Raw genomic sequence first — 22,327 nt, 5'->3', positions numbered from 1 at the left:
TTTGGATTGCGCAGGAGTTGACATTATCTCAGCAAATCCCCAACGTCTGCCATGGTTCTCAAGTGATAGACTGGAAGACATTCACGCAATATGTTGAGATAGTCAAAGACCGGATTAACGGGGTGGGTGATCCAGCCTGCCGACAATACCTCCGAACCTTCACGATCGCCAACATCAAACCACTAGATGATCCCTTTGCATTTTGCATAGATTACGACGCACCACATCACAGCCACCTTACATCGCACCCTCCAGCATTAGTAGCCCGCGCTACAACTGTTCTGACACTAAGAGACCTAAGGAATGCTGGATTCAGAGCAAGGTTTGGCCAGCGCCTTTTACATACCGTGTACCTCAAGGCCACCGATCCGCGGGACAGAGTGTATGGCTTGCTTGGCTTCTCCACGTTTCACACTGTAGCAATCACACCCAATTACAATAAGGGTATAGATACAGTCTACGCTGAAGCAGCCAGGGCAGTCTTACTCGAGGATCTCCACGACTATCTTGAGTTTTTTGATCGTTTCAGCGTGAATGTCCGAGATCGCCAAGGTAAATCTTGGTTTCCCGATATGAAACTCGGCTTGACTCCACGATCAGGTCCTGATATCTCACCACCAAGGAGCGTCATACAAGCAATACTTGACATGGCGTTCACACATTTCTTTCCCGTGCTAGTCTCGAGAGACTTGACACAACTCTTTACGATGGGAAAAGTTCTTGGCACCATAGTCGATGAAGAAACGGCCGGGTTAGATGACGAAGACAACCAGCAACTCTCCATTCTGAACTTTGCAAGACGCCATAGCAGCCCAGGTAAAGATCACGGGTTCAGCTCCGATACCAAATGCAGCAATGACGATATCGTTTCTGCTATAATGGGTCATTCTCGGATAGATGTGATGGAGAAACGCTCGATGGTAGCTATGTTAAATGACTATTGTGAATCAAAGCTCAATTCGCGTCGATGGATTTTAGATCAGGTCCATAATCCGGCATACCAGAGCTTTGAAGAGCTTTTGAACTCTCATGGCCGGTTCACGATATTCGTGACTGACACAAGACTCTTCGGTGTCGTACCGCATTGGTATGCGCGAGGACGCTCGAAAAGGCTTTATCTAGCCGGCTTGTTTGGAATGGGAGTCCCTTTCATCCTGGAACCGGCTGAAAGGACACACACATACAAGATGGTCTATCTTGCTTACGTTGGAAATCACGTATTGGGAAACAAAAGCCTCGCGGAGGTGGCTCCGCTTACCGATTGGAACGATACCGTGATGCGATTAGGGTTGGAAAAGTTCATTATCATCTAGTAGAGACGGAACATTATCTTTTCCACAGCAGTGCGCACGGGATGCTACCGTGAAATCTAGCACTTGTGATGTTCAAACAAACAATCCCTTAACCAGTCCCTCAACAGCATCATAAAGCTGACCCTCCTTCTGCCCACCAGTCGCTCTCTCCGTAATAACCGGAATCTGATCCTTGCCCACCTTGTAATTCCTCAAATCACCATCAAGCCCCAGATCCTTCACCAGTTTTAGCACCCTATCACCGACCTTCTCCGCGTCAGCTTTGGCATCACCAGACGCCGATTCGCCGATGAAAGGAAGCAAACGAGCAACCTGCTCGGCTGCAGCGGGGTCTTGGGCTTTGAGCTTGACCACATGTCCAAGGGTAAGACAAGAGGTGATGCCATGCGGGATACTATAGGGAGAGCCCAGCGCGTAACCCAGAGCGTGAGAGAGGCCGAGACCGCCCTTGATGTTGTAACCCAAAAAGCCCAGGGAAGCGAAAGCAGCGAGTTGAAGCTTTGTGATGACATCTTCGTCTTTGGGGTTTTGCTTATACTTCGGCAGGGCTTCGAAGAGGGTGGCCGCGGATTGCAGCGTTAACCATCTGGCAGGCATCTCAGTGGCGGTGGGATGGTATAATAGCTCGATCGCATGATCCATGGCACGAAGACCTGTCGACATCCACAGACGCTCGGGGGTGTGCAGCGCGAATTTGGCATCGTAGATTACGCAATGAGGAACGAGTTCTTTGGCTCGCACACCCGTCTTGACACCATCGGATTGCGTGTAGCCAGCCATCAGGGTGCATTCACTTGCGCTGAGCGTGGTGGGAATGGCGATATGGTATAGATACTTTCCGGTCTTCTCGTTCAGACGATAGCTGATGGCTTTAGAACTGTCGATCGGGCTTCCACCGCCAATGGAGATGACAGTATCGATGCTTTCGTCTTTCTTGACTAGGTCGGTGGCTTCGTCGAGTTGGGCGACAGGTGCGTGTTCGCCGATCTTGGAGAAGGTGCCTGCGTGCTTGTTTCCCAATAGCTCTTCGACTTGCTTTACCAGGGGCGTTTTGCTAGCAAGTGAGTTTCCGGTGATGATGAAGGCTTTGCTTGACTCTTTTGGGAGGCATGAGAGGAGATGCTGTTTGACTGAGTCGGCGCCGTAGTGTAGTTTCTGGAGTTGCGTCGGTTGCCAGAGACCGGAGAGGGGGTGGTTCGTTGCGTCTGTCATCTTGGGTTTGGTTTTAGTCGAGCTGAGTCGAATGCTCAAAGGGCGTCGGTATTGAGTACCAGATGGGCCGATCCCGGTGGGTGTACAAAGCGGAGAGTACTTCAATGAACAGTGTATGGACTTGGTGACGATCGATCTAGTGATGATGGTCCCACGCGCGATGAGGAAACCTTGTTTGACTGCAATGTGAGATGGAGTCATAGGAAGAGGCTGTTCAATCTGAGGTTAACTTTGCGCATAGTCAAAGGCCGGAAGCCAACGGTAGTGAGATCGGCTATGACGTAAGACTTTAGCGGGTCGACATTATGAGGTTATCCCGAGGTTCAGATAGCGGGGCACAGAAGATCATGTAAACCTATAGTGTGGTTCATTGATCACGATATTAGCGCAAATGTAAGGACAGTAGCATGAACATTTCAAATCGTAGATTGTAGAGCGGAGAAGTAAGCGGAGTGCTACCATCTCGCATCTCTAGACTATGGTACATTCATGACTCCACCATTATATCGTCCCTTCCACATCGTGTCCTGACCACCAGAGGATATCACTGTTTCGTTAATTCCGACGTGTACCAAGGATCCGTAAGGGTAATAAAACAAACGCTAATGTGAGAAGAGAAACCGTCGGAAAGTATGATACAGAGATGCTCAAACATGTGCAGGGACATGTACACGTCTAGACGTGACCTAAGCCAGACCAATCATGACAGGATGCAAGACGCCTACTTTTGGACGTAACGAAGCGATCAACAAGAAAGACAAAAACCAGTGCTGAACGATCAAAGCATTTACTGCTTCTTCTCGCCCTCACCCTCAGGCTGCTGAGGCTGCTCGCTCTGGTTTTGGCTCTCGGAGCGGGCCTTGTGCATCTGGTCGAACAGGCTCAGGGAGGCGTTCTGGAGTTCGTCGGTCTTCTCCTTGATCTCAGCGGCGGTGGCAGAGCCCTCGCCAGACTGGCTCTGGGAGATGAACTCGCGCATGGAAGCGATCTTCTCCTTGATCTTCTCGGCCTCAGCCTTGTCGAGGCGGTCCTCGAACTCCTTGAGAGCCTTCTCAGTGTCGTTTACAACACTGTCAGCGCGGTTGGCAGCCTCGATGGAGTTCTTGCGCTCCTTGTCTTGCTCAGCGTACTGCTCAGAGTCCTTGACCATGTTCTCGATCTCAGCGTCTGAGAGACCAGATCCGGAAGCGATGGTGATGGACTGGTCCTTGTTGGTGGACTTGTCCTTAGCGTGAACGTGGACAATGGAGTCAGCGTCGATATCGAAGGTGACCTCAATTTGGGGTACACCACGGTGGGCCGGGGGAATGCCAACGAGCTGGAAGTTGCCGAGGAGCTTGTTGTCGCGGACAAGCTCACGCTCACCCTGGTAGACCTTGATCTCGACAGCGCTCTGGAAGTCAGCAGCGGTGGAGAAGACCTGGGACTTCTTAGTGGGGATAGTGGTGTTACGGTTGATCAAACGGGTAAAGACACCACCGAGGGTCTCGATACCGAGGGAGAGAGGAGTAACATCGAGCAGGAGGAGGTCAGTGACCTCACCAGCAAGAACAGCACCCTGGATAGCAGCACCAATGGCAACAGCCTCGTCGGGGTTGACCGACTTAGCGGGGTCACGGCCGAAGATGCTCTTGACAGACTCGGTAACCTTGGGCATACGGGTCATACCACCAACGAGGATAACCTCGGAGATGTCGGTAGCCTTCAAGTTGGCGTCCTTGAGGGCCTTGCGGACGGGCTCGACGGTGCGGGTGATGAGAGGGTCCATCATCTTCTCAAGCTGGGAGCGGGTGAGCTTGGTGTTGATGTGCTTGGGACCGGAAGCGTCGGCAGTGATGAAGGGCAGGTTGATGTCGGTCTGCGAGGAGGAAGACAGCTCGATCTTGGCCTTCTCAGCGGCCTCACGGATACGCTGGATGGCCATGCGGTCGCTGTTCAGGTCGATACCCTGCTCCCTCTTGAACTGGTCAACGAGGTGGCGGACGAGAGTGATGTCGAAGTCTTCACCTCCAAGGTGAGTGTCACCGTTGGTAGACTTGACCTCGAAGACACCAGCCTGGATCTCAAGAATGGAGATATCGAATGTGCCACCACCCAAGTCGTAGACAGCTACGACGTTGTCGGTGGCCTTGTCAAGACCGTAGGCGAGGGCGGCAGCGGTGGGTTCGTTGACGACACGGAGGACGTTGAGACCAGCGATTTGACCGGCGTCCTTGGTGGCTTGACGCTGGGAATCGTTGAAGTAGGCGGGGACGGTGACGACGGCGTTCTTGACGTTCTTGCCCATGTAGGACTCGGCGGTCTCCTTCATCTTTCCAAGGACGAAACCTCCAACCTGGGAAGGCGAGTACTTCTGTCCTTGGGCCTCGAGCCAGGCATCACCGTTGGTGTGCTGGACGATCTTGTATGGGACCTGCTGGATATCGCGCTGGACCTCAGCATCGGTGAACTTTCGGCCGATGAGACGCTTTGTAGCGAAAAGAGTGTTCTCGGGGTTGACGACAGCCTGGCGCTTAGCGGCGATACCGACGAGACGCTCGCCCTCCTTTGTGAAACCGACGACGGATGGGGTTGTGCGGCCACCTGTGGATCGAGTAAGCGGGATGGCCAATTTGGCTGAAAAAATAGACGAACGTACCCTCGGAGTTCTCAATGATGCGAGGGACCTTGCCCTCCATGACAGCGACGGCGGAGTTGGTGGTACCCAAGTCAATACCAATGACTGAGCCCTTGACCTTCTCCTCGCCGCCCTCAGCGTACCCGCGCGTGAACATGGCGGGAGCCCTGAAGGCGGGTGTGCGTCGCGCCGCCGAAGCCGCACGCGGCAAAAACTATGATGAGGTCAGAGAATGTCAACTATGTTTGGATGCATGCAATTGCTTACAGTCCGTGATAATCTTGAGGACAACATTGTGGATGTGAGAGACGCTGCGGGAGGGGATGCAAGCGACAGAAGATTGGGTGTAGAGATGGATGGTGGGAGGGCGATGGTATATATGATGTAGTGATGGAAGCTTTGACGATGGACAAAATTCTCGGAGAAGATTCTAGCTCGTTTTGGTGTAAAATCGCCGCCCGAGGTTCCGCTGTTAATGTCTGTGCTTCCGAGTTGCTACGAACAATTGCGCATGCGACCTAACTCCGGAAGACGAGGCGAAATGCACTTTTTGCCAGTGGGCGCCGCTGGTGGATGACGCGATGACGGCCTCTGCGTTCTGTGTCATGGCCCTCGCCGTGCGTCGCGGTGCTCAGGGCTTGGCGCATCTCGCTCGCGTGTGGGGAAGATGCTTGACCACGGTGACGCCTGGAGCACCGCGAGACACGGCGACTCTGCCAGCCCGCCCTACGACATATCCAACGCACGCCCACATAGAACCTACGCACCCGCTGCATCTCGCCCTCGAACCTGTCTGCAGCCCCTCCTGTCAAAACCTCTAGCCTTCTGCGCTTAGACAACTGTGACGTAGAGTGCCTGCTACTGCCGCTGAGCCTCACCGGCTCCACCCAGCATCGCAGAGACATGCGGCCTTCTCCTGCCTGACCGCAAACTATGGCCGTCGATGACTTCCTGAGCAGAGACACCGAGACCTTTGTCTTGGCTCACAAGGCGTACTACCCGACCAAGATCCCCATCGCGTGAGCGCCAGCCAGACACTGCAATACCATGGGTCGATGCTGACGGGTGCAGACACTATCAATTGCGCCACTTCATCTCGTGCCCCGAACCAGACCTCGTCTACTATGCGAGTGGCGCCGCCGTCTACTGCCTCAATGCGGCTACACGAACACAGGCCCACGTTACAACACTGCCATGGGAAGCGCGCTGCACGGCTTCGGGCTACGGCTATGTCTGCGTGGGGGGAGAAGAACACGGCAACTTCGCCGCCATCAAGGTGACGGGCTTCCCCCCAACGGATCCCTCCGACGTCGACGCCTCGTTGCCCTTGGACTTCCAGCACCGCCTGCCTCGCCCGCCCATACTAGGTGCAGCTTCGCGCGTACGCCTCGAGAAGATTGGAACCGATATCGTCAACTCCATATCCATACACAAGCTGCCGGCGGAAGGCAACGGCCAGGATGATGTCGTCGCAGTCCTTACCAACAACGACAAGACGGTGCGCGTATACTCTCTTACCCAGAATCTGGAGCTGGCAGTCATCGACCTGGAATTCGCTATGAACCATGCTTCCATTTCCCCCGATGGCCAAATGCTCGTGGCTGTCGGTGACGCCCCCATTGGTTTCTTCTTCGAACGTACAGACTCGCGGAAGCCTAGCAATAAGATACGCGAGGGGCTGATGCAGTCGACGCCTCCCGTGTGGACGGAGCTACACAGAGTAAACCTCTATAGGCCCGCTCATTCCCATGCAGACGGCTACTTTACTACAGCTTGGTCCCCTTCAGGACGTCTCTGTGCAGTGGGATCAGAATGCGGCTACATCACAGTCTTTGATATCGAACTGTTAAAACTCGTCGAATACGGTGAAGACGCGATCCTACAGTTGATAAGTTCTACTAGGCCGGACAGTCGAACTGGGCCTGGCGCAGTGCGGACGATGCATTTCTCGCCAGCACCATGGGACTTCCTCATCTGGAGCGAAGACCAAGGCAGGGTGTGCATTGCCGACTTGCGAGCTGGCCTCAAGCTTAAGCAAACCCTCACGTTGGATCCGAAAGAGGAAGGTCTCGAGACGGTTGAGATAGCTGATTTTGACCTCAACCTCAGTCCTGAAATGCATGAGCTTCGCAGAGAAGCGGATCTGATCAGGAGATATCGACGCGCGTTAGACGGGGAAGGCAACACGACGACCGCCAATGTCGCGAATGAATACCTCGAAACTGACACTGAGCGACAGAGGCTACATCGACGGCTGGGTGTAGTAGAGTCGGACAACGATCCACTTGGCTTAACCGTGCGCGAAAGGCAAGTGCTTAGTGCTCTACGGACAAGGCATAGGCAGCCTGAAGAGGCTCGGGATGAGCAGGAAGTAACGCCCCGAAGTATCAACTACACAACTTCTGAGCGACTCAACACTGTACCGTATGTGACCCATAAATTACTGCGGCAATGTGAGACTGATGAGATGCAGGGAGCCTACAGCTCGAGAGGTAGCCGATGCGATGGCTCGCTTCATGGCAGAAAGGACTGGGCAGACTCACTCACGCAATTGGCTCCAAGAGCGCACAACACCTCACCGTCGGGCTTCCGTCATCGTGTCCATAAACGAAGGCACAGTCAACGCACCAGCTGCCCTCACCAATATCACCGACTCTGTCCTTACCCGCTCACCAAACGCGGTGCCGGCACACGCGCGTCGCGTGACCAACGAGCTAGTTGCTTCGACAGATGAAGCGTGGCGCACTGTTCAAGATGCACTGGCTGCTGAGCAGGACCGCGCTACAGCCCGCGCTACTAACGCACATGCGCCTGGAGCCGACAGCCATGCTACTGCGCCTGAGCTTCGCAGCGAGCTTCGTCGAATCCGTCAACTGACGCAGGCACGTGAACGTCTTCGCATCACCCGTGCTGGCCAGCCTATTCTTGAATCCTACGAGTTCAGCCTAGGTCTCCGAGGCTCAAGCCGAACGACACATGATGCGAGACTAGGCGTACGGACGGCGGGACTCGCCATGAGCCAGGATGGGCGGACTCTGTATTGTGGCACAGAGGAAGGTATCTTCGAGTTCAAGATGAACCTTCATGTGAGGAAGGCGTTCCCTGCAATTACTCCCCGATGATCGAGTTTTTTCCGCACTTATGGTTGCTTCGGACTGGATTTCTTTGTGTCGTTGGATTCAACGCTCTCGCGGTTTTTGAGCTCTTGTGGGACGGTCAGGCATTTGGTACGGCGAACAGGTTTTGGCGCACAGCGTGCTTGGTGGGGAGGATGGTAATTGTGTTGTAAGGCCAGCTTTGTCACATTAGGTATACCCGTATAATCAGATAGTCAAAAGCATCCAGGTAATTTCGACAGGCGTACTGTTGTGGGTTCTTTGTCTGAATCCGGGGTAAGGGCCCACGACGCCCGTAGTTCGGAGGCGAGATAGTGCGGGCGATGTTCGGAGCGAGGGAAAACTGCCGATTTGTTGTCGATGGCGCAATTCCAGCGGTGACTCCCCACACGGCGGGCTAACGCAGCCGTGCACATGTCTTTGATGCCGTGTTGTGACACTCTTGACCTCTGCACTCGTACACCCGAACCTGAAGCCCTCTGACATTTAGACTGCTTCGCTTCTGATCTTGCTTTGCCCTACATCGAACGGTTTCGTCATCGCCTCAACGCGACACCTGGAACTCGTGCAGCCCCGCCACTCGGCTTCAATCAAGCCGGTACCGCGGACGCAGAACCACCGCAATGGCTGGAGAGAGCTCCAAGAAGGCCAATGCCGCTGGCAAGGCGGCCGTCCCGCTCGACCTCGACGGCCACAACCTCCCGCCATCGCCCGCGCCCAGCTCGCCCCGCAATGGCCGCAAGTATGCCCTCATGACGGAGCTGGTCTACACGGAGAGCAGCGACCAGTACAACGCCAGCTCTGTGCCCATCTACCAGGTATGCGACACTCGAATCTCGCTCGGGTAGCAGGTGGCGGCCAAAAGGCTAACATGCGCAGTCCGCGACATTCAAGCAGGAATCCGCGACCGGAGGCGGCGGCGAGTACGACTACACACGCTCCGGCAACCCTACGCGAACACATCTCGAGCGTCACCTTGCCAAGATCATGAACGCCAACCGCGCGCTTGTCGTCTCGTCTGGCATGGGCGCTCTCGACGTCATCACCCGCCTGCTACGACCGGGCGACGAAGTCGTGACCGGCGACGATCTGTACGGCGGAACAAACAGACTGCTCAAGTACCTCTCGACACATGGCGGCATCATCGTGCACCACGTCGACACCACAAACCCAGAGAAAGTACGCGAAGTAGTGAGCAACAAGACGGCCATGGTGCTCCTCGAGACGCCCACGAACCCTCTGATAAAGATTTGCGATATTCCCGCCATTGCTAGCATCGCCCACGCCGCGAACCCTACCGCCGTGGTCGCTGTCGACAATACCATGATGTCGCCCATGTTGCTCAACCCGCTCGATCTCGGTTCCGATATCGTCTACGAGTCTGGCACAAAGTACTTGTCCGGTCACCACGATCTCATGGCAGGCGTCATTGCCATCAACGACTCCGCGCTCGGAGATCGCCTCTTTTTCACAATCAATGCCTCAGGATGTGGTCTCTCGCCGTTCGATTCCTGGCTGCTGCTGCGTGGGATCAAGACCCTTGGTGTCCGCATGGAGAAGCAACAAGCAAATGCCATGCGTGTTGCCACATTCCTTGAGTCTCACGGCTTCAAGGTCCGCTATCCTGGTCTCAAGTCGCACCCACAGTACGATTTGCACTGGAGCATGGCACGCGGCGCTGGCGCTGTGTTGTCCTTCGAAACTGGCGATGTCAACATTAGTGAGCGCATTGTAGAGAGCGCAAGGCTCTGGGGCATCAGTGTCAGCTTTGGCTGCGTCAACTCCCTCATCAGCATGCCTTGCCGCATGAGTCACGCCAGCATTGACGAAAAGACCAGAAAGGAAAGGAACATGCCTGAAGACATCATCCGATTGTGCGTTGGCATTGAGGATCCTGAGGATCTTCTTGATGATTTGAGCCGCGCTGTAAGTCCTGTCCCTCTAAAGAATGGCTTCCGTTTAGTTGCTAACATGTCTACAGCTTGTACAAGCTGGTGCTGTAAACATCACAACCGATGGCTTCCGCGCTCTGGCAACAGAGGCCCCTGCCACGGCCCAGCCTACAGACTCTGTCCCGGCTCCAGCAGAGTCGTAGATACCCGTCTCTTTTAGTCACCGCTGTCCTGCATGCCATAGCAGGATAACGTGATACCTTTGATCCGCATGTTGAAAGACACATGTCGGTTTTACTTCACAACTTTCTCTGACCCAGTCACCTCTGTCATTGCCTCAATACAAGGCAGTGTTAACGTGATATTCGTCCAATTACATTAGATCAGCATAGCACATGCGTTGCTAGCGGGAGTTCTTGCGGAATAAAAAGATCTCTTTGTCGTTCAATGAACATGTACATCGATTGGTGCGCCTGTGATCTCTGTGACTTGGTGCGGCTCCGAATTAAACCGGCGTGTGCTTACTCGACTGACTCAGGTCGACAAGTCGATGTGTCGGCATGTTGCTGACATCGAACTCTACTGTACGGTCCTACGGTAATCCGACGATTTGTGCCAAGCATGACGCCACGTATCTATGGAAGATCCGGAGCCCCGTGCCTTTATAGCTCAGCGCACGCCAGCCATCCTATCACTTGGTACTTGAGCATCACAACCAATAGTCTATCCAATCATTCAAGTCCCATCAATTTCTTGCATTACAGCTTCTGATCCTACGACTTCCTTGCGCTCATCCAAAACGCGCCTCAGACATAGTCTCTCGTGCTATCGCAAGGTGTACCTGCCCCCAGGTGCACTTCTGAAACAGCCTCAGGCACGCCATCAGACTCGCCGTCCCAGAAGAAAGGAAACGATCACACCACCCTGGTATTACCCCAGACTTCGGATTCGGTTCAATTTTTGGCCTGGGGTGACAAAGCGAGGCTTCATCTCATTGGAGATAATGTCGCATCACCTTCTCTACATCTCCAGCAGCTTCATAATCTTTGAGACTTTGTGGTAGTAACTGCAAGCCTTGGTTCATGATGGTACAGCTCTTAGACTTGCCCCGCGAATTGCGCGATGCTATATACACAGAGCTGCTTCTATCATGCCGACCGCGTCCATCGTTAGAGGATACCAGATCAGACACCGGATGGTGCCGCATACAGGAGCCTGAATCGCCTTTCTCACTTGGCTGTCTAATCGCATCACAGAGGAGACCGCCTACATGTGCTAGCTTCCTGGCGTGCAACCGCCAAGTGAATGAGGAGATGATGCAAATTATCCAGAGAACGAAGCGGAAAGGGCTGCTTGCTGCATGCATGGATTGTTTTGAAGTTTCCGGCACATATCATTTTACGTGGCTTTCTGCGCCGCTCGTCACAACAAAAAGAAACGATCTTCGGAGGGAGCAAGACGACGGGAATGCGTCATTTACTAATGTCTTGTCGAGCTGGGCATCATTCCTTCTTGCTCCCATCACAAGTCACCTTACAGGCCTGGGTAGCAGAGTACCCGTATCCAAGGCATACACGACGACCATCGAGCGGCTGTGGGTGGACATCAGAATATCTGAGCCGAATGTAACAGCTGAGCTTGCTCCTTACAACCGCACAGCTTGGGAAGTGTGTGCAGCGCTCAGGCACATATTTGAGCACGGCCCGGACCCCATCTCTAAGAGTCGAAAAATCGCTTCTATTGACGAAGTCGTCCTCAACGTGCTACCTCAAGGAACTCGACATGGTACACCTCTGATGTACAGATCAAGATCACTGTCGACGACATTGATACAAGAATTCCCTAAGAACTGGACAGATGTAATACGTGACCAGTTGGTCAATATCTGGGCCAAACTCTGGGCTGCAAATGACTTCAACACGGTGGATTACCAGGCACGATACTATCGCATGCTGCTAGAGAAGATCAACAAAGTGCGCGTCTGCGTTGATGGAAAGACATTCAAGACAAGAGAATTGGCCATCGAGTTGGAAAGAGGGAGAGCGGAAATGAGGCGGATTGCGAGGAGGTAGCCAGCCATCGAAATAGTCAAGGGCTTTCCTTCCTTTCCTGGTCAAAGTGACTCGAAGCGGTGAGAACGAGCGGCCGGAGATGAAGCGACTGGGTGAAGGCTCTGTGCGCTTTCGATGTGTCTAGAAGTACAATCCATGAAGCAAAACCCGTTCTGTGGATTTGTGTAAATGCACATACATCGTACCTGACATACCTGACACATGCTTTGGGCGGGTTCATCAGCGCATGGGTCTCTAAGAGGCAAAAAGCAAGCTACCTAGGTATGCTCGCGGTTCCGCGTCGCTACGGGTGCGGCGTAATGGCTAGCTTGCCATGGCCTCGTCGCATGCCAATGTGCCAAATTGCACGCCCGAGCAGTGTTTCCGATGCTCTAGAAATTGCTGACGAGGCTTTTTCACGTTGAATCGTTCGCGAGCACGCCCATTGGTGCGATGCTGTCAGGGGTAATCTTAGCCTCGGTTCGGCACGCCCTAGTCTAGACCTGCCAGCCGGGCTTCGACGTGAACATTTCCTGACACAAAGGTCTTGTCGATCGAACACGAAGAGCCCGCACCAGCATGCCCTCTTTATGCGAGAACCTTCACGCCAGCAATGGCCTATGGAGATCGCTATCGATAGCGCCCCGCACACGCGCGACTACAGTCGGACAATAGGTACCCAAGTAAGGCATACCATCGCTGACTACACCTCGTTCAATACGCCCAGTGGCGTGCTTGGCACGGCGAGATACGTTTCGTGAAACAGGGCTCCGCGTGTCGCCCCTTGCTGCTTCAAGCTGCGCCCCTGCCGTCATTCGTCGCCATTGTCAACTTTACGAAGAGACTCCACTGCACCCCACACTCGGATTGGCCAGACCGTCGTCCTTCTGGCTCAGGGGCACAATGTGCCAGACGGCCCCTGCATGCCAACGTGTGTCGCGGATCGCATGTTAGACCATGATGGCGCTGCCAAAGGTGCGGGAGCGAATCCCCGTGGGCGCCATGGGTTTGCGAGGATTTTTTTGTGCGAAGGTGCAGATACGCGTGTTTTATATTTAAACATTGGGTGGGAGATCTTTACTCCTGGCGGGAGTGGTTTGTCTTCGCTTGCCTTCATTACTCACATTACCTCACCTACCTCTTGCTTTTGTCACACTCTTTCCTCATCGTCTTTAGCATTTCTTGCTTTCAGTCTTTACAAAAGCTACACCAGCTCTCCATCTACATCACTCGCTCACTCGCATTGACCATATCCTGTCCTTTGAATAGCATTACTGCTTAACACCACTTCAACTGCTGGACGGTTGCTACGCTGATTCCGATACTTACGGACAAGATGGCGGCGTCTAATGCTTCGACTACGAAGACGCTTCGCCCGGATAATATTGAGATACCACCACCTTCATCGAGTGGTACGAACAAGCCAGCAGAGGAGTTTGAGGGACCCATATCACCGCGGTCATGGCGACACCGTACTGTTACGTACCAGGTTCCTTCAAGAAGGGTAACCAACGGCAGCTTAGATGCTGAAGATTACTTTGTAGGTTTCTCTTCAATGTGATAGCCTTGCATCTTACTAACAATCAACAGATCGGTCCTCGTGACATGTCCAAGCACAGCAAATGGCCATACTTCATGCGAATGCACGGCTCGGTCTTTCCAAAGATGATTTTACCACTCACAGTAGTAACTCTCTGGTCGACTCTCATCACATGCGTCTCTGAATTCATATTTGAGCTCAAAGTCAGCACTCTTCTTCTGACCGTTCTTGGTTTCGTCGTTGGTCTTGCCATTTCTTTCCGAACAAGCACCGCATACGAGCGTTACACCGAGGGCCGAAAGTACTGGAGTCAGTTGATCTTTGTTAGCCAAAACTTGGCAAGGACCATTTGGTACCACACTTCCGAACGCGAAGGCGACCTCGGAAAGGAGGATCTTCTCAACAAGCTCTCTGCGCTCAACCTTCTCAACGCATTTGCCTGCTCTGTCAAGCACAGGCTCCGGTTTGAGCCTGGTATCGACTACCCCGATCTTCGCGACCGCATTGAGTACCTGGATACTTTCGCCCGCGCTGCTGAGCTCGACATCCCCAAGCCAGGAGACAAGAAGAAGATCAAGGCTGTTGGTGAATACCTCGGTGTCACATTCGCCGAGTCGAACCCCCGCAAGAGGATCAAGCGCTCCAAGAAGCCTCTCGGCAACCTGTCTCTCGAAATCCTGAACCATCTTTCCTGCTACGTCCACAGCATCATCGACAATGAAACGCTCAAGGTCGGTCTCTACCAGAACCAAGCCATTACCGGTGTTGTTCAGCTCAACGAGGCCCTCACTGGTATGGATCGTGTTCTCCAGACTCCTTTGCCTATCGCCTACTCCATCGCTATCTCGCAAATCACTTGGGTCTACGTCATGATGTTGCCTTTCCAACTGTGGGATGACCTCCGCTGGATCACCATCCCCGGTTGCATCTTCGCCGCCTACATTATGTAAGTTTCACTCAATCCACTTCCTATAATCAACGCTGACAACCTCTAGCATCGGTCTCTCAGCCATCGGTCGCGAAATCGAGAACCCCTTCGGTCACGACGTCAACGATCTTCCCCTTGAAGCCTACTGCGAAGAACTCGAAATGGACATCGACACCATCACTGCGCAACCACCTCCCGCCGCCGCAGAATTCATGCGCCGCCCAGGCAACATGCCCATCTGGCCACTCAGCCAGAAGAACTTCGAGTCCTGGGCCGGAAGGAGCAAGCAGGATATCCGCGATGCGCTGATGACAAAGACAAAGGCGGATATGGCGGTCCGCAAGAGCTTTGCTGTTGCGAGGGAGAGTGAGAGCGAGGAGAAGGAACATCATGGGTTGCAGCAGCAGCATGATGCGTAGACGGAAAAGCAGTGGAGTTGTGCATTCGCATTTTAGAAGCGTTGGGCGCTGGTCAGGTGTTTATGGGGGTGTTCTTTTATCTTCCACCCAGGTTGTGCTTTCGATCTTAACAAAAAGGGTTCCATATCCCGCATAGCGAGGGTTTTATATGTGGCAATACTAGCCTTTATTACACTGTGTTCCAGTTTTCTCAAGTCGACTGCCTGTTTATATGGTGATCTTTGCTTTCGAGGTGCGGATCACCGAGCCATGAACCCGTATATTTTCATTGCTCTAAATTTGTGACTATCGTCGTCAGATAACCTCAGTTGGTCAGCTATTGGTAACCGCCTAGATATGGTGTTGAATGGGCGCTGTTGACTGTGGACAGACTGATGGACTATTGCAAGGAGCATGGAGGTTATCCGTCCGCCGATATGAACATGTGAGATGGCTGCAACAAAGGGATCATGTGGTTGGTATCAGATGAGTATGCGCCTGCAACCTATGTGTAGTTCTTGTGGTGTTGGTCGTGGAAGCGACGACGATGGCACTCACAAAGCATCGTTCCACCCCTAGGCTAGCGCGTGATGGCGCTTGGGCGTATGACGTCGCACCTACCCTACGCTTCACATCTGACGCTTGGGACGACTGCTCACATGCGGCCCAGGCCATCATTCATCCAAACGGCCCGTCTGCGTCAGGCATGAACTAATGCACCCCTCTTACTTTGCGGGTCTGATATGCCTAGACCTGCTAGCATCTGGCATTTCTTTCACACTCTACAGCTGAGCTGAACTTGACCAAACCTCACCCGGGCAACATCTTCAATGTCTGCAAACACAATGCCGGACCCACCGGCTACTTCGGTCATCGTACAGGCAACCGCGACAGAGATTCCAACCATCATCGAACCAGAAGCAGACGCAGAAGAGCGTGGCCGGCTCAAGCGACGTAGGCAGTCGTCACAGCATTCTCCACGCCGCGCATCCTCACCATCTCGCGGCCACGATCGCAACAGCGGTTCCCGATATCGAGAGCATCACCGCAAACATCATCGCCCTTCGTCTCCGACGTCTTCCGTCTCTCCGCCCACATCCGACCAGAAGAAGACCAGGCGGCGTAGTGATGCCGAGCCTGATCATACATTCAGAGGACGAGCACGCAACAGGAGTGGCAGCAGGGGAAGGACTAGGAGCCCCATCTTGGAAGCCGATGATGCATGTGCCGAGAGCGAAGATGATGTAAAGAGATTCAGGAAGAGAAGTGCGCCGCCCAGTCGGCACAGGATTGACGACTCGGACGAGGGGGGTGAGGTTCGGCGGCAGAGAAGCTACCCCAATCTATACAAGGAGGACAGGAGAGATTCGAAGGGCGAGGCTGGAGGGAAGACACAAGGAGTGGGTTTCGTGAACTCGACAGGAGAAACTGAAGCGGTGCCCCACTAGGTGGACTAGCGTCCTGATTTGTTTTGGCCTGTGTACTCAGGACATATTCTTACAGAGAGGTTCAATATGATACATTGATGCATGTTGATTATGTACGAATAGCATTACAATTCTGTGGTTGCGTTTGCCTGGCTTCGGCTGTCTTGTCACTGACCATAGCACGCGACAACTGTTCTAGGGTCCCGCTTGCATGATCGTAGCGTGGCTGTGCACGCGACTCAAACGTGGCGCCTACAACGCGCCTGCACCATGCTATCGTGCTCGATGCTTGCTGCCCCTACGATGACTGCCGAGATCTTTTCTGCAGGTACAGCATAGATCGCATCCGAAGACTCCGGACTGCTCACCTCAGCATCGTATCCATCGTCTCGAAGGTTCCATCGCGAGGCGCAACAAAAAGCGCCCCACCCCCGCGGCCCTACCAATCATTGAAGCTTAACTCCGCCCTCACTCCCGTCGATTAACCTTCAGCCTTACCCCCTCCGTCGCTCGCTCACTTACCCCGTTATGCCTCCGCCAGGCAACGAATATGCCGCCGAGCAGCTGAAGAACTCGGGCAACAAGTGCTTTAAGAATGGCGACTACGAAGGAGCCGAGGGGCTGTACTCGCAGGCGATTCAGAAGAACTCCGCCAACCCTCTGCTGTTCACGAACCGCGCAAATGCGAGGCTAAAGTTGGAGAAGTGGGAAGGAGTCATAGATGATTGTATACGGAGTATCGAGCTCCTGAAGGACAATATGAAGGCATTCTTTTACTTGGGTATGCTCCCGTTTCCTACAGAGGGGCGTCAATCGTGACAGTTGCCTTACCACCATTGCGCGAGCTCTGCATGTCAAATTCCAGGCTGATAATAGCATAGCGCAAGCTCAACTCGCGATTAATCATCCCAACGAAGCCCTATCTTCGGCCCTCATGGCCTACGAACTATGCACCACCTCCGCGCAACAAACCTCCAACGCAGCCACGATATCCGCTCTCGTTTTGAAATGCAAGAAAGCCAAATGGGACATCCGCGAGCGAGAAAGGATACGGCGGCGTGGCGATCTGCTCTCCGACCTTGAAATGATGCTGGAAACAGAGTTCAAGAAGGACATGGATGAGATAGAAGCACGTATGGAGACAGGGGAAACCAGTCGTTCAGACGGACAGGAAGAGAAAGCAGAGCGAAAGACGGAGTTCGAGAAGAAGCGCGACGACCTCAGAACCGCTTTCGCGATTTCTGACCCGGAGCATCAGCAGAAACGTGAGGTCCCGGATTACCTCGTCGATGGCATAACGTTTGAGATTATGCACGACCCGGTCGTAACTAAGAATGGAAGATCGTACGAGCGCGCTACGCTGATTGAGCACCTCAAACGCAGTCCAACGGACCCGCTGACGAGAGAGACTCTTACCATCAACGAGCTGAGACCAAACATTGCCCTCAAGGAGGCATGTGAAGAGTTCATGACTGCAAATTCTGGGTGGGTCTATGATTGGTAGGTTTGCGAGACTTCATTGGTCCGCTTTATATTATGGCAGGTACGTGGAGGGTAGAAATGTCGAGAGTCTAAGAGCGTGGAGGATGTGCGCTGACAGCATTGTAGTGAGGAGGGTGAGGTAGATTCGGATGCGCGCTGGGCGCACTTATCTTCAGCTTGAGGTCGACCCCACAATCAATGTGCGCGGACGATTATCATATTTGCATCGGCTGGCGTTTGTTGTTGGAGATGTCGTCTTTTGTGCCTGTACACTCATCATCAGCGAGTATTGAGCGTTGTTGAAGCAGTCGTAGTTCGATACCCACAGCTACATGTATTCCTCCATTTCTCTTCTGGCATCTTGACGACACATTCCCGAAACTACATTTTTGGAACCACGTTCTTGAAACCCACATTCCTGATGCCACATTCCTGATGGGACACTTGCTGTGGAAAAGGAATGGTACGCGTTCTATCAAGACCCTCAGCACACCAATTCCGCGAAAGCGCTGACGCCCAGAATTCCAGGGCGCCCCTTTTCCAACACTGATGTTCAGTTGGACTTGCAGCGCTCAAGCGTCTAGCTCGGATGGTCGATCTCGAAGACGGGCCTCGCTTACGTGGGCCCAACGTTGGCCTGCTAAGCTCCACACTACTTTGTAGCAACCTCGGCAGCTTGCAGCCTGTGATCGCTGGCTGCCTTGACTACACTAATTTGGCTTCTAACCCAAACTGTGAAGCCGTAGTCGCATGAAATACGCTAGGAAAGCTTCAATGGGGCGTAGAGTACATGTGGCAACCGGTCAGGATCTCGTATTTCGACTAGTCTCGGGCGCACGATGATGGGATACACCGATGTAAGGTAAAAGACGGGCTACCTAGGTAAGGTGGGGAGGTGAGATACTCCGCAGCTTGTGATTTAATGACTGAACAGCTCGATCATAAACACCTATTCTTTCGCCTTGCTTGTACCTATCACGACACATGATGGATACAACACGCCCCGCTCCCTGGCCACAGGCCACTAACGAACTTCTTCCAAACACACTGTTCAAACTTGCAGCTCAATATCCTTCCGCGACGTACGCAGAGTTTCCGGTAAATCCGCACAAGATCGAGGATGGCTATCGTCAAATTACGTTTGCTGAAGTAGCAAATGCCGTCTCTGCCTTCGCGTGGTGGCTCGAAGAGAACATCGGGAAGCTGCAAGAAGAGGAAAAGGACGGAACACGAACTTTGGTGTACATGGGACCGAACGACATACGATATGCGATATTATGTCTGGGAAGTGTGATTGCGGGATACAAGGTAAGTCGTCCTCCGACATGAGCGTCTTGATGGTGGTTCAAATGGCTAAGGACGAAGATAGATGCTCTTTCCATCGCCAAGATACGGAGCTGAAGCACTGGTCAAATTGATTGAGAGTGTGGACGCAAAGGCCATGCTAAAGTCTGAGATTCCGATACCAGTTGTCAAAGACGTTCTGTCAATGAAGGATATGAAGACCCTCCAGATACCGAGTGTTGAGCAACTGCTCACCTCAAAAGCGGAGCCGTATCCTTACAACAAGACCTATCAACAAAATTCTCGCGAACCTTTCGTTTGTCTCCGTACGTACGCTCGCTCCCGTCTGACCATGCTACCTCTAACCAAACGCAGATACATCCGGCACAACGGGCTTTCCCAAACCCATCCTTTGGACACACGAGTGGACTAACAGTGTAGCCCAAACCATGTATCTCACCGCACCACCAGGTTACGAACTAGAGCAAGAGCTTCTCTATGGATCAGGGAACGGCCGAGGCATGCGAGCAATGTTTCTCTTCCCGCCTTTCCACGCCAGCGGTATGATCGGTATGATCCTCTTTCCACTGCAGCTCGGTGTAACACCGATTTACCCGCCAACATGGATGACACCAGCTGCGGGTGTGGATAGCGCACTAGCCGCTTTGGACATCGTCGCCGCAAGGGATGGAGGCGTCGGTGTCGATTGCCTGACACTCGTGCCACCCTGTGTCGAGTATCTAAGCAAGAGCCCAGAAGTCCTGCAGAAACTCAGCAAAAGAACGCAACAAATCGGCTGGGGTGGCGGCAGCGTGAGTACTCACGCAAGTGAGTTTGTCGCAGCGCAGGTGTCCGTGTTGAATGTCATGGCATCGACCGAGCTCGGCGTCTGGCCTAGCATCCGTCGCAAAGATGCAAATTCATTGCAATTTGCGTACTGGGAGTATACGACACTTCACCCCGCTCTCAATATCCGCTTCGACCCTGTTTCCGCTTCCACGGACGGCGTCACTCTATATGAAGCTGTCATGCACCGCAACGACGGGAAGGAGTACGGCGGCTACGTACAACCCATCTTCTCCATCTTCCCAGACGCAAAAGAAAGGCGACTTGGTGATTTGTTTACAAAGCATCCCGAAGATTCGGAGCGATGGAAACACTACGGCCGGGCTGATGATCTTCTCGTTTTTCTGACGAACGAGAAGTTCTTCCCTGCGGCGGCAGAACAGAGGATTGCAAGTCATGCTTCAGTTGCGGAGGTAGCGATGGTAGGGACGAGAAGGCCTAAAGCCTCGTTGATTGTTAAGCTGGAAGATGGGAAGGATGTGCATGAGATCTGGGATACGGTGGAGGAAGTGAACAAGAGCTCGCCGGTTTATGCGCGCGTGGAAAAGGAAATGATACTGGCTGTGAAAGAGCCGTTCCCAAAGACGGCGAAGGGAACAGTGCAGAAAAAGGCTTTGCTGGATTTGTATGAGAAGAAACTGGACGCTTTGTACGGAAGTGTTAGTGCCTAGGCGCATGCGCCCTGCACATAGAACTAACAGCCGATCTAAGCATTGCCGCTCAGCTGCTGTTTCCAGCCTGCCGGGCAGGTACCCGTACATGCTAACCCACTGTCACTGTTCATATTAGAACAGAGTATCTTCGCCGTGCCACCATTTTTCGGCCTGATGTCGATGTTCTTGAAATGCAAGCCCGTGCAAGGTGCGCCGCCACTGCAGTAGATACCCGCGGCCACATTGTATCTCGAGGTACCAGTCATGTTTTCCCAAGTAATGTCGCTGATTTTCAAGCGGCTCGAATCGCAGTTCTGGTAGCTGTAGATACACGGCGAGACGTATATAGGCTGATTGACGTCCTGAAACTTGATGTTGCGGAAGGTGACGTTCTTCACATGGCCTTGGCCAGGGTATGTCTTGATCCAGGCCGCGTTGGAACTATGAATAGCAGTGATGTCTTCGAAGAGTACGTTGTCTACCGTCTCGGGAACGTTCGTGGGATTACCCATTGAGCCAATTACCATGGCGCCAGACTCGTAGCACGTGGCGTTCTTGACATGGATGTTTTTGCTGTTGCCTTTAACCGATATGCAGTCCTTCGAACAGATTAGGTATAGCACAGACGCGAGATCGATGAGGACTTACATCGCCGCACGTCACGACCCAATTTTTGAGCACAATATCTTGGGAGTTCCAGCTATCGAAGCCATCAGTATTGACGGTGCCCCATTGGGAGGATGAAGTGGCGTTCATGTCAAGGTTTGTCATCGTGATGTTCTGGGAGTAGGCGACGAACGTATGCCTTTTGTGCGGTTAGCAATAGGCTCTGGAACGGGTAACTATGGTCCCTCATGTTGTTGTAGAGACATACCAGAACTGGGACTGCCTCCAAGTAATTCCATCAATCCATACATTCTTCGCATGCCAGAGTGTCAGACTGATGGGCCTACCGGCCATGTTGCTCCCATCACGGTTCACGTCGTACCACTTCTGCCCATTGCCAAAGAAGAGTGCTTCACCGTGACCTTGCAGAGTGAAGTTCTCACCGCCCAGACGGAATGCTGTACTTCGTTGGGAATATGTCACACTAACGCTGTTGCGGACCCAGTACTGGATATCGTCGCTCCAAGTCAGTTTGCCGCGAATGGAGATGTCACAGTTGTTGAGGTCCAGGACGTCCATGACTTTGGCGATGGTATAATCACCTTTCGTGATCTCAATCTGACCGTTCTGGCCACATTGCTTGAAGGCGTCCATGATGAACGGGCTGTCATCCTTGGTGCCGGACGGAGTGACGGTGCAGAGGGTGCCAGTCTTGGTCATACCAGCAAGCGCTGGTACAAGGAGAAGCCAGAGATGAAGTAAAGTGAGCTGAATCATTGTCTCGACTTCGAACAGAGTCCTGTAGAGTAAGGAACAGTGGAGAAAAGCTAAGATACTCAAGCTTTATGAAAGCTTGTACGGTGGGACCGTTGCGCCCCGCAAGCAGGTGTCATCCTACAGACTATACGCATGGAGTAATCTGAATAATCCTAATAGCGAGCATGGCTGATATCATTGGTGCA

The 22,327-nt window shown here is 53.1% G+C and overlaps 9 protein-coding genes across 9 annotated transcripts; 6 read left to right on the top strand and 3 right to left on the bottom strand.

Moving 5' to 3' along the window:
• Positions 1 to 1,385: 1,385 nt before the first annotated feature.
• Positions 1,386 to 2,525, bottom strand: J4E79_004833 (uncharacterized protein; the record flags this gene model as incomplete). Its single annotated transcript, XM_049353715.1, has 1 exon — positions 1,386 to 2,525. One exon carries the CDS (start codon positions 2,523 to 2,525, stop codon positions 1,386 to 1,388), a length of 1,140 nt encoding a protein of 379 aa, XP_049212163.1.
• A 787-nt stretch (positions 2,526 to 3,312) lies between these two features.
• On the bottom strand, positions 3,313 to 5,299 carry J4E79_004832 (uncharacterized protein; the record flags this gene model as incomplete). Its single annotated transcript, XM_049353714.1, has 2 exons — positions 3,313 to 5,108; positions 5,164 to 5,299. 2 exons carry the CDS (start codon positions 5,297 to 5,299, stop codon positions 3,313 to 3,315), a joined length of 1,932 nt encoding a protein of 643 aa, XP_049212162.1.
• Positions 5,300 to 6,075: 776 nt separating this feature from the next.
• Positions 6,076 to 8,264, top strand: J4E79_004831 (uncharacterized protein; the record flags this gene model as incomplete). The annotated part of the gene is made up of 3 exons (XM_049353713.1): positions 6,076 to 6,161; positions 6,214 to 7,566; positions 7,616 to 8,264. 3 exons carry the CDS (start codon positions 6,076 to 6,078, stop codon positions 8,262 to 8,264), a joined length of 2,088 nt encoding a protein of 695 aa, XP_049212161.1.
• Positions 8,265 to 8,881: 617 nt separating this feature from the next.
• MET2 (homoserine O- acetyltransferase) lies at positions 8,882 to 10,353 on the top strand (the record flags this gene model as incomplete). The annotated part of the gene is made up of 3 exons (XM_049353712.1): positions 8,882 to 9,076; positions 9,138 to 10,184; positions 10,240 to 10,353. 3 exons carry the CDS (start codon positions 8,882 to 8,884, stop codon positions 10,351 to 10,353), a joined length of 1,356 nt encoding a protein of 451 aa, XP_049212160.1.
• A 3,184-nt stretch (positions 10,354 to 13,537) lies between these two features.
• J4E79_004829 (uncharacterized protein) lies at positions 13,538 to 15,088 on the top strand (the record flags this gene model as incomplete). Its single annotated transcript, XM_049353711.1, has 3 exons — positions 13,538 to 13,741; positions 13,792 to 14,687; positions 14,737 to 15,088. The coding sequence occupies 3 exons, from the start codon at positions 13,538 to 13,540 to the stop codon at positions 15,086 to 15,088; spliced, it is 1,452 nt and encodes a 483-aa protein (XP_049212159.1).
• Positions 15,089 to 15,912: 824 nt separating this feature from the next.
• J4E79_004828 (uncharacterized protein) lies at positions 15,913 to 16,193 on the top strand (the record flags this gene model as incomplete). Its single annotated transcript, XM_049353710.1, is given in 2 exon segments — positions 15,913 to 16,021; positions 16,039 to 16,193. The coding sequence occupies 2 exon segments, from the start codon at positions 15,913 to 15,915 to the stop codon at positions 16,191 to 16,193; spliced, it is 264 nt and encodes an 87-aa protein (XP_049212158.1).
• Positions 16,194 to 17,022: 829 nt separating this feature from the next.
• J4E79_004827 (uncharacterized protein) lies at positions 17,023 to 17,998 on the top strand (the record flags this gene model as incomplete). The annotated part of the gene is made up of 2 exons (XM_049353709.1): positions 17,023 to 17,275; positions 17,376 to 17,998. The coding sequence occupies 2 exons, from the start codon at positions 17,023 to 17,025 to the stop codon at positions 17,996 to 17,998; spliced, it is 876 nt and encodes a 291-aa protein (XP_049212157.1).
• Positions 17,999 to 18,963: 965 nt separating this feature from the next.
• J4E79_004826 (uncharacterized protein) lies at positions 18,964 to 20,777 on the top strand (the record flags this gene model as incomplete). Its single annotated transcript, XM_049353708.1, has 3 exons — positions 18,964 to 19,284; positions 19,346 to 19,586; positions 19,636 to 20,777. 3 exons carry the CDS (start codon positions 18,964 to 18,966, stop codon positions 20,775 to 20,777), a joined length of 1,704 nt encoding a protein of 567 aa, XP_049212156.1.
• Positions 20,778 to 20,812: 35 nt separating this feature from the next.
• J4E79_004825 (uncharacterized protein) lies at positions 20,813 to 22,142 on the bottom strand (the record flags this gene model as incomplete). Its single annotated transcript, XM_049353707.1, has 3 exons — positions 20,813 to 21,358; positions 21,408 to 21,539; positions 21,675 to 22,142. The coding sequence occupies 3 exons, from the start codon at positions 22,140 to 22,142 to the stop codon at positions 20,813 to 20,815; spliced, it is 1,146 nt and encodes a 381-aa protein (XP_049212155.1).
• Between the last annotated feature and the right edge of the window lie 185 nt (positions 22,143 to 22,327).

The sequence above is a fragment of the Alternaria viburni genome (assembly GCF_023758015.1).
Source record: "Alternaria viburni strain BMP 2772 chromosome Unknown scaffold_8, whole genome shotgun sequence".
Taxonomy (NCBI): domain Eukaryota; kingdom Fungi; phylum Ascomycota; class Dothideomycetes; order Pleosporales; family Pleosporaceae; genus Alternaria; species Alternaria viburni.
Note: the sequence above shows the minus strand (reverse complement) of the source record. Positions and strands in the feature narration are given on the sequence as shown.